Here is a 10,548-nt window from a genome sequence, read left to right as displayed (position 1 = left end):
TAATTAGTTTACTGGTTGAGTACCAGGTGGGAAAAGTAGTAGCAGTAGGATTTTTTTTGTCCTCGTTAATTTTGTTATAGACAGGACAGTGGCTCCAAACACAATTTCTTTCATCTAATACCCTCTTGTCATTAGTTTTAGGCATCCTTCGATCATCCTGTATTTATAATAACTTTCATTAAATGCATCTTGAGTCTTGAGTTTGTTTTGTCTGGTTTGCTAGCAGTCTTGACCTTTTAATGCACTTGCAGTTTTCCAGTAATTTTAATTAAACAACATTACAGCACCCACACTAGTCATTTGGGTTATAGTCTTTCATACAATTTTAAAAATAAAGGTGCCTCATGATGCCATAAAAGAACCATTTTGGGCTAAATGGTTCCATAAAGTACCTTTAATGGAAAAGGTTCTTCGGATTATAAAAATGTAAGGAAGAAATGATCGGAGTTCACACCCTAAAGCCGCCTTTCCACTGCACACAACGTTCGGAATCGATTGTCGGAGTTCGCCCCCTAGTGGCAGTCATAATGAAGTTTCAGTTTAATCGTAAAATGGAAGAGAAGCTCATTCCTGCGCAAGATGCTTCATTTATTTACCATAGGGAAATAAATAAATGAATGAAACAATAAACAGCTATGCATATATGACAAAAACAGCCAATTATTTTTTTGAGAGAACATATGGAGACAAGATTAAAATAACGTATTAATATTATTATTATTATTATTATTTAAGTTAAGTTAAATAAAAAGGATTAATAATTTTTCACTTCACAAATAGTTTTTGATTGGGATACACTGAAATACAACACTTCCGGTCTGCACATCACATGCGGTATAGTCGCACAAGTTAAAAAATTTTAACGGATCCAACGCTCAAAAACGGATCCAAAAATTACACATCCGCAGATGGTCGGCACCTCACGCATCCCTGTTGTGACTCTGCATAGAAATTAATGACTTTTGGTTTATCAGCCGTCGTTTGTCGTGTAGCCTAAAGTGGAAAGGCGGCATAAGGGGACGTTCACATGTCGCGCCTAAAAACGCATGGAAAACGCTTGGCGCGTGTAGGTTCTTGTCACATGACCTGCGGTGTGCTTACGGCATTCTGAAAAGTTGAAATGTTTTTAACTTAACGCGGTGTGGACGCGCCTAGAAAAAACGAACGCATCGCATACTGCGATACATTTAAAATATCGAACTTGAGCACGTAAAAGACGCTATATGTGAATCACCCCTAAGTGCATCTGACATGTTTTTTTGTAAATGAGCATATTTTTATCAGGCTCTTATATTCAGTAATTTCAGTAAAAGATTCTTAGTCAGTAACTGAAAGGCCATTTTTTTCAGTTAAAAGTCATAAGTAATTTCATTATTTAACTAATTGTCTTTTAACTAAAGTACATGTACACGTTTTTTGCAAAAGCCAACTTCTGAGTAAAACCCACGTCTTTGGACAAGACATAGTTGCAAAAATCACTAAAGATGCAACTAGAAATATTGCAAATATTGAAAGTCGTTGTGATCCATGTGACTACCACATTTCGGTTGTACTCACAAAGGTACACACGGTCGTTTCATGCACCGGTGTTTATTTAATTAATCTTCCATACACTTTTTTTACCATAGGAAATTTACAAAATATCTTTATTATCTTTACCCTAATATCCTACTGATTTTTGGCATAAACAATCAATAATTTGGACTAATACAATGCATTTTTGGCTATTGCTGGAAATACTGTATACCCATGCGACTTATGACTGGTTTTGTGGTTCAGGGTCACAAATGGTTCTTTGTGGAACCAATATGTTTCTATTATGGCATCGCTATAAGCAGCTTTATTTTTAGGAGTGTATATGGACTTTTCATAATTATAATATAATAGCAATAGTGTTGTTTCTGGGTAAATATACAAGTTTGGTGGTCTTTTGGACACATGATAAAGAACAGAATGCGGGCTCTGTATTTTTAAAGATAACACAGTGTCAGAAAAGGTTTAGTTTGCCAGCAGGAAATTTTCCAGGTTAGCTTTTTTTGTCTACATGGTGTTTTTACTCTAGATGTTAGTCCAAAACCTCTAAGACATCATGGTCAAAATGTAATATTTTTATTAATTGTATGTTAATAAACATATTAATATAACATTTTTTTTTAACAAATCAAACCACTAATTGTAGAATATCTTTAACTGCAAATTACAAAGCGCGAGTGTTTCTCCAAAAGCAGCTCAGCCTGAGGCTCATGTATTCTGTGAGATGTCTTTGAACTGTCACAACCGGGCTTGTGGTACAAAGATCATAAATGGAGACTTCAGAGTGCACGAGATGTCTGAAAGTGACTCACTCCATTCAGGCTCTCTGTACAACTCCATCATAGCTCATCATCTTCTTTCTATTATCTGACAGGGTGAGTCTGTGCTCATTGGACACTGTGAACCATTTCAGTAAAAGTGAGAAAAGCCTTGATTTATTGTGCTTTTTGCTTCTCATAGACCATTCCATTTCAGCCTATCATTGAATACGTCTTACTTGAAAATCGTTAAAGTAACTCGGAAGCCGATTTCCCAAGCACTGCTTAAAAAATGAAAGTGTGCAGAACTCCTTCTCTGTGTTTTAGTATGTAATAGAGAGGGTTAAGCTGTGGCCATGCAATCCATCAGAATTTGTCCCAGCTTCCCCAGACTAAACATACTCTCATTACCCGGCCCTCGTTGGCCCCGGGGGCTCTCACAGACCGTGTTTATTAGCCCAAGACAAAGTGCACACAAACACTCGGGAGGTAGTGATACAGTGTGGAAACGTTTCCTTGAATGCAGTGGCACACTCGGGCACGACGAGAGTGTGGACATGGAAATGACAACAGGTGAAATGTTGCCATGTCAAGACGCCAGGGGTCTTTGAAAGCAAGGTGATGACATCATTACAGGAAAGGCAAAGCATTCCCACGTTTCCATTGCCCTGGTGAGAGAACTGACATGAATAGTTTCACATGTTTTCTTTGTGAATTTCTGTGGTGGGATGCCAGGTTAGGGCTGCTTCCGAAACTCGCAGAACTTTCAGTGCTTTTCACATTTTTGTAAGCGTAAAATGTTTATTTTCTCCTATCTTGTTAGCTAAACTGAAGAAGATGGCAGTCAGGGGTGTGGTCATGACACTTCTGAAGCGTTTTGATTAATAGTGGCTCACACTTAAGGGGAATTCGTGAGAGCTGTTTATTGTGTTTGTGTGTGATGTGATAGACATTCCAGAGAAGTGTCAGGCGTCAGCTGTTTACATTAATGACAAACTATTCGAGTGTCAAATGTCTGCTAAACATTAGAACCTTGAGGGAGCGAAAGATCATCAACATCCCACAGCCACATAGGTTTGTGAAAAGGATGACATAGCGTTGGCTGCAGTGTTACATTTTCTTTCCTTTCTTTTTATTTACAAGTAGAAAGCTTTGGAAAGAGTTTGACTTTTACAAATTCTTCCAAAGTACTTTTTTGGACAAATGGACAGTGAAATTAAGTACTTTACCATCAACTACATATAAACTCAAAAAATTGGAACATAAAAACATAAAGTAAACAATTAATTATTTAAAAAAAAAAACAGAACAGACAACAAGGGTGGAAAAAAATCAGCTTGATCTCACAGGAAATCATACATATTTAAAGAGTTGGCTATTTCGAATCAATTCACACGAAGTAAATCATGCAAAATCGTATGCTTATCATGAAAAAACAACAACAACGAAACGGAACTCCTAACCCCAATGTCACAGGGGTCAAGGCAAAGCGTACCAAAACTTACGAATGTGGTCGTATGAATTTATATGAATTAGCCAGCTCGTAAAATATATGTTCGAATTCTCGTGAGATAGCGTTAAAATAAATGAAGTTAATACAATTAGTTAATATTTGAAAATAGTTATTTCTACTGATAAACTAAATGCAACATCAAAAATTCAGACATTTTTATTTAAATTGTTGGAAGCAGTCAAAAAGCTCAAAACCTCTGAGGTGTGACAGTCCAAAATTAGCATTTAAGGGCGCACTCACACTATCCAAACCATTCCCCAGTGCGATTGTCCCCCCTCCCTACTCCCCCAGATGCGCAAGCACTCACACTGTACTTTTATTGATCCGAGCCCAGGTGCGTTTTCGTCATTAGGATGCGATTGTTTTGAAAAAAAAGCAGGAAGTAAAGTGCTCTCTTAACACTGGAGCCCATCCCATAATGTTTTTTATTTGGAGTTGTTTAGTGGGCAATATGACACACAGCCCTCTCACATGCCTATCATATTGCTTAGTGGATCTGTTGCATGTGCAGCATAGACATTTACCATTCACGTATCAAGTGCGCATCAAGGTTTTTAGGAAGGTAGATAAAGGTGAGTGGTCGCGCTATTGACGTCTCTCTCTTTGAAATGCGCTCTGGCACGATTTGCGATCACAAGTCAACCTCGCTCCAGGCGCTATTAACCAAATTGTGCCCGGGCGCGGTACAGAGTGATCACACTACTCAAACATACCAGGCTTTGGGGGCGCTTGGATAGTGTGAATGCGCCCTAAATGTGTCAGTACAGATATTTAATGTTGTTTATATTGTGCTATTAAATGCTATTATGTTTGTGCTATTATTATATATCTTAGGTACACTGTAAAAATCTTTGCTAATTAAATTTTTTTTTTGTTGAATCAACACATTTACAAGTCATGTCAACTTACTATTATTTATCTTGACGAGAGATTAGTTGCTACAATTTATTAAATAAGGTTGACTTTTTTCATCTGTTTATCTGTAGAAATAACAACTAATCTCCAGTCAAGATAAATAGTAAATTAAAATACAGACTTGTAAATCTGAGTTTAATAACACATGTAATAATCTCTCTCTCTCTCTCTCTCTCTCTCTCTCTCTCTCTCTCTCTCTCTCTCTCTCTCTCTCTCTCTCTCTCTCTCTCTCTCTCTCTCTCTCTCTCTCTCTCTCTTATGGTTTTAAAGAATGGAATGGGAGACCAAATGTTTTATAGGTCAGTGGTTCAGTTAGCAGAGCAAATGTTGTGGGTTAGATGCATATTGATAAAATGCAAACCTTAAATGCAATATGTTGCTTTACCTAAAGCATCTTCTGAATGCATAAAATGTGAATTATGCATGTCTGAGCTAAGATATGACAAGCTCAAATGTAAAAGCCGCTAAACGTCACCACCATCAAAAATGAGATAACGATATTATCTGAATGCTCTCGGCACATATTATACATTTATCAAATACTTTCACTTCAAATCCGATCAATCCATCCGATGAAAAACTGGTGTGTTGGCAGAATCCTTTGCTGAAAATGTTTCATCATGTTTCATAAAATGTTTCATCATGTTTCATAAAATTTTTCAGCAAAGTCCTCTAAGTGCACGGAAGATGAATTTGATTACCAAGGGGGCATGTACGTTTAACTCGGTTAAAGGAAGTTCACAAATTATATTAGGATATCGACCTTTATTCAGAAAGAACAGTGAATGGAGACTTTTTTAGAAGTGGACATTTTTGCATGTACTTAGTAGGTTTTGCAGCAAAAGTGACATTTGTGGGACCAAGGGCATTTTAATTTGTGACTACCTTTTAATTTTCATTCCCAAAGTAAAATGACTAAACCGAAACATAAGCGCCTGATAAAAAATATTTATTTACAAGAAAACATGTCAGATAGAGGGTATTGCATTTGAACTCTTCAGTAAATTGAACTTTTCACTTTCATTTTTAGGATTTTCAGCATTGATTACTTGATTTGCAGACTAATTTGAATCCCACGTGAACTTGATTATTTTCTAACATGAATGTGTTTCTACATTAAAATTATGTTTTCTACTGGCAGATGTTAGAACGATTTTACTACTATTTGCCTATATTCATCTTAATAATATTATGTCTTTTCTACTCAAAATCAGCTTATCGAAGTACAGATTATCCATCTAAAACTCCTGAGATAAAACTTAACACAGTCCAGATGTGGTCTGTTTGTCATAGCAACTCCTGAGAGGATGTGCACACATATGATGACTATCAGACTATTTGCATAAAAAAGCCCTTTTAATGCAAAGAGCACTGAATGAAAACAAGAATATTCAGGAATGTGTTATGTAAGTGAGAACTTTATTTGCGTTTCTATAGGCCCCCATAACAGCCCCTTTCCCTAGCCATTGTTGGCTTATCAGATAGCAGTCAAAGCAGGCCCACCTGTCTGGAGGCTATGCAGAGGAGATGGATGCATGCATCTTCAGCATCAGATAACCCCCGGCCTGACATTGTATTGATCCAATGCTTCACTGCTTCTGCATAGAAACAGCTGTTTCAAAGAGTTTAGATAACCGAGAGAATATTTTATGAGGGAATCTTTTTATACAGTGACCCCAAAGTGTATTTGAACATGTAAGTCACTCTTAAAAATGTGAATTTGTTTTTTATTATTATTTATGTTTGAAAGAATATATTTAAAAGTCAAATTATATATTTGTGTGTGCTTAAAAGTATTGGCTACAAAAGCTATTGAACATTTCCAGCATAACTGTCCTGAAAAATAAGGATAAAGTCACAGTGACATTTTGTGACAACATGCCCCGATATAAAGTGTCTTTGCACTATCCTTAATGCAAAGCAGGTTGTCATCCAATCAGTTCTAATAACCTAAATTAATCCTATTCAATGTTTTAGTCTAGACAAAACTGAAACTACACATTAGTCACTGTGAATCAAAAAGGCCTGATAAGATGCACGTGTAGCATAATCAAAGACCACCAACGCTAGTCTTGTTGTTGACTCGACTATCTCTCTTGATACCTGTGAGGTCTGTGTGCATAAGTGTGTGTTTGTGTGAATCAGTCAGGGGAGAGAGGATGTCTCAGATATCCCTGCACAGAGACCCTCCCTTTGTTGGGATGACTCACACCTCTGCAGTGGCTGACACTCTCACCTCATTCACAGCTCGTAATGAGCTATGCTAATGAGCAGCACATCATTAGACAGCTCTGATTCACCTCTGTTTGTGAGCCTATCAGACACACGATGATGTAACACGGACCGAACCACAGCAAGAGAGCAGACCGAATCCATAGAAACCCGTTCATTCAACATTTCTTGTCATCCAATCGCAGAAGAGCCTGTCTGGGCTTCAGTGCAAACAAGTTTGCAAAATGTAGGGAACAGTTGTTGTCAAAAATGCGTGTCTTACCCAAGTCTAACCTTTTTTTAGGCAAAACTAGTCACATGACCAGCACTCAGGGCAGTTTTTTCCATCATCAGGGGTGAGGGTGATGTAAGGTCTCACAAGGGCTAGTGATTGCCCTCTAGGGGACAGAAACAGGACGCTTTGGCAGATGCATAGTTTCAAGTAACGTTACTAACCGCAGTGAGGAGAGGGGAAGTGAGGAGAGGGGATAGGGCCTTTACACTAGATTTTGGCTTTGAATGAAAAAAAGTAAGAATTGACATTTACTTTGCTGTAAATGCATTTATTTATAGACAGTGCCGGATTTAGCAACTGTAGACAATTACACTTGTTCTGTTTAACTGAGCTCTAAGCAGTGGACTGATAAAAATAAGCAATGTTGATAAAAAGTAAAATAAAAATTTGCTAAAAGCTGACTAAAAAAAAGATGAATGACTTAAATTTAGAACCCAACATTTCTAAAACAGCATTGTTCTGTATCATAACTAGAAAAGCATATATATATATATATATATATATATATATATATATATATATATATATATATATATATATATATATATAAAAGTGCAATATTTTTCTTTAGTTTTTATTCAATATACTGACTACATTTTAAATCCACCTTAAATATACTTTTGTATAATTTAATAAAAGAAAATCACTATAGATATACTGTAACTTACTATAGTAATTATTTAAGCACTGTAAAAGATTCCATAGAAATTACAGTATTCCTGGCAGCTGGTTGTTAAATTTAAATTTATGTTATTTACTGGCAACAGTTTGTTCAAAGTTAAATGAATATTAAACATTAACAAGTTTTTGTCTTTACAGTATAAAACTATAAAATAACAGCCTCGTGCAAAGCATTCTGGGAACCAAAAATCCTCATCAACCTTTTTCATTTTTTTCCTTCAGATTTTGTTTCCCAGAATGCTTTACTAGGATGTTATTTTAGTTTTATTCTGTAAAGATAAAGACTTGTTAATGTTTAATTTTCATTTAACTTTAAACAAACTGTTGCAGGTAATTAACATAAATTTTAATCTACAGTAATTTACTGGCAACCAGCTGCCAGTTCAATGATATCTTTTTACAGTGTACTACAGTGTTTACTATAGTTAATCAATTTACTATAGTTTTTTATGATTTAATTTTTTCATATCAATTAACTATAGTTAATTCTACAGAATACTAATTACTATAGGCTAAATACACAACAGCATATTTTAAAGTAAGCTATGGTACAGTATTTTTCATGTGGGCAGCTGCAGCAGTATTGTTGCATCTGAGACATGTTTATGCACATATGAACAGTGTCCAAGCGCCACCTTCAGTATCTTATTAAGAGAGAGAGAGAGAGAGAGAGAGAGAGAGAGAGAGAGAGAGAGAGAGAGAGAGAGAGAGAGAGAGAGAGAGAGAGAGAATGAAAGCGGAGAGAAAACAGCTTCCATCTCCAAAGGTTTTCATAACATATGATTGTCTCCCATAGTGCCCCATTATAAAGCGGGAGCAAAACATTTGGAAACCATTTATTTGGGTTCGCCTGTTTATGCGCTGACACTTGCATCCCCCACTTTATTTATTTTTTAGCGATATATGTCTGTCTTGCGCAGGACGGGTCAACACGGTCGCGCACTGACGGGGAGCGCGTCTGACGGGAGCGCGTAAAGGGTTAAAGCCCATTGCATAGAGTCTGAAGGGCGGAGTGGAGAGGATGTGATTGGAGCAGTGCGCATGATGTCACCTAGATGAAAAAGCCAAGAAGTAGTTAAGAAGGCGGCTTCTAAGTCTGGAAAGAGTGGGTGAACCTCAGAGGCGCAAAGAGAAAGAGAGAGAGAGAGACAGCAGACGCACGCAGGTGACAAGTAGACTTTTGGCAGTGGACCGAGCAAACACTGCAACGGCTTTGCTGTGGCACACAGCTGTCCAACGCGAACCATGGTGCAGCAGACGGAGAATAGCGAGACGGACAGCATGTCCAGAGAAGCGACAGACTCCGATGAAAGTGAATTTATGGCTTGCAGCCCGGTGCCGATCAACCCGGACTGGTGCAAGACAGCCACGGGACACATAAAGAGACCGATGAACGCGTTTATGGTATGGTCTAAAATCGAGCGGAGAAAGATCATGGAGCAGTCGCCGGACATGCACAACGCCGAGATCTCCAAACGCCTGGGCAAGCGCTGGAAAATGTTAAAGGACAGTGAAAAGATCCCTTTCATCCGGGAAGCCGAAAGGCTCCGGTTGAAACACATGGCTGATTATCCCGACTACAAATACAGACCCAAGAAGAAACCAAAGCTGGACGGTTCCTCTAAACCATCAGCTCCGTCTCCGGAGAAGTCCTGTCACAAAATGTCAAAGAACTCCGGTAAGAAATGTTCAAAGCTGAAAACGAGTAAGAAGTCGTCTCACAGTTACGCGGACGATTACGCGTTTAAGAGCATTAAAGTTTCAAAGACTGTTATTAAAAGGGAATTCACGGATGATGACGAGGACGACGATGACTACGAAGAGGAGTCGCGCGTCAGCGTGAAGGAGGAAGACGAGGACCAGATCCGAGCCTACAACGTAGCCAAAGTTCCCGCCAGCCCAACTTTGAGCTCGTCCACGGAATCGGAAGGCGCCAGCATGTACGACGAGGTCCGAAGCACCGCGTCCAACAGCAGACTCTTTTACAACTTCAAAAACATCACCAAGCAGAGCACAATGTATCCCGCATCCGTCTCACCAGCATCCTCCAGGTCCGTGTCCACGTCCTCCAGCTCGAGCGAAGACGCGGACGATTTGCTTTTTGACTTCAGCGTGAACTTCGCGTCGTCCACGCAAGGCTCGGAGCTGGGCAACCAAAATTCAGGAAACCTCTCGCTCTCACTGGTGGATAAGGAGTTGGAGTCTTTTAGCGAGGGCAGTCTGGGTTCGCACTTTGAGTTTCCAGACTATTGCACGCCCGAGCTCAGCGAAATGATAGCCGGGGACTGGCTCGAAGCGAACTTTTCTGACTTGGTTTTTACTTACTAAATAAGAGTAATAACACACACACACACATACGAGAAAGGGGGAATGATATATTCTGTACATGTTTCTTACCCCTGCCTCATTCTGCCGGTGTGCCCACAGGGGCTTTGGCAACGAGGCGGAGAGAGAGGTTTGAGGAGTTAGATGCTTATGAAGCTGGTATACTGTAGCAAAAAAGAAAAAAGTCTGCAGACGTTTTTCTGGCAGCATGACAGGGTTTTATGGATTTTTTCTGTAGGTCTACCATTACTGTTCAACTAAAAGCGGACCACAAAGGGAAAATCTGAGAACTTCTATGCATCTTATACCCTCTTTCT

The 10,548-nt window shown here is 38.6% G+C and overlaps 1 protein-coding gene across 1 annotated transcript; it reads left to right on the top strand.

Annotated features, from left to right (window-relative positions):
- The first annotated feature begins 8,950 nt into the window (after positions 1-8,950).
- LOC141362553 (transcription factor SOX-11-like) lies at positions 8,951-10,264 on the top strand. Its single transcript, XM_073864793.1, has one exon. The coding sequence runs from the start codon at positions 9,152-9,154 to the stop codon at positions 10,232-10,234; it is 1,083 nt and encodes a 360-aa protein (XP_073720894.1). The 5' UTR covers positions 8,951-9,151; the 3' UTR covers positions 10,235-10,264.
- Positions 10,265-10,548: the final 284 nt, after the last annotated feature.

Source organism: Misgurnus anguillicaudatus, unplaced genomic scaffold, assembly GCF_027580225.2.
Source record: "Misgurnus anguillicaudatus unplaced genomic scaffold, ASM2758022v2 HiC_scaffold_28, whole genome shotgun sequence".
NCBI classification, from domain to species: Eukaryota; Metazoa; Chordata; class Actinopteri; order Cypriniformes; family Cobitidae; genus Misgurnus; species Misgurnus anguillicaudatus.
Note: the sequence above shows the minus strand (reverse complement) of the source record. Positions and strands in the feature narration are given on the sequence as shown.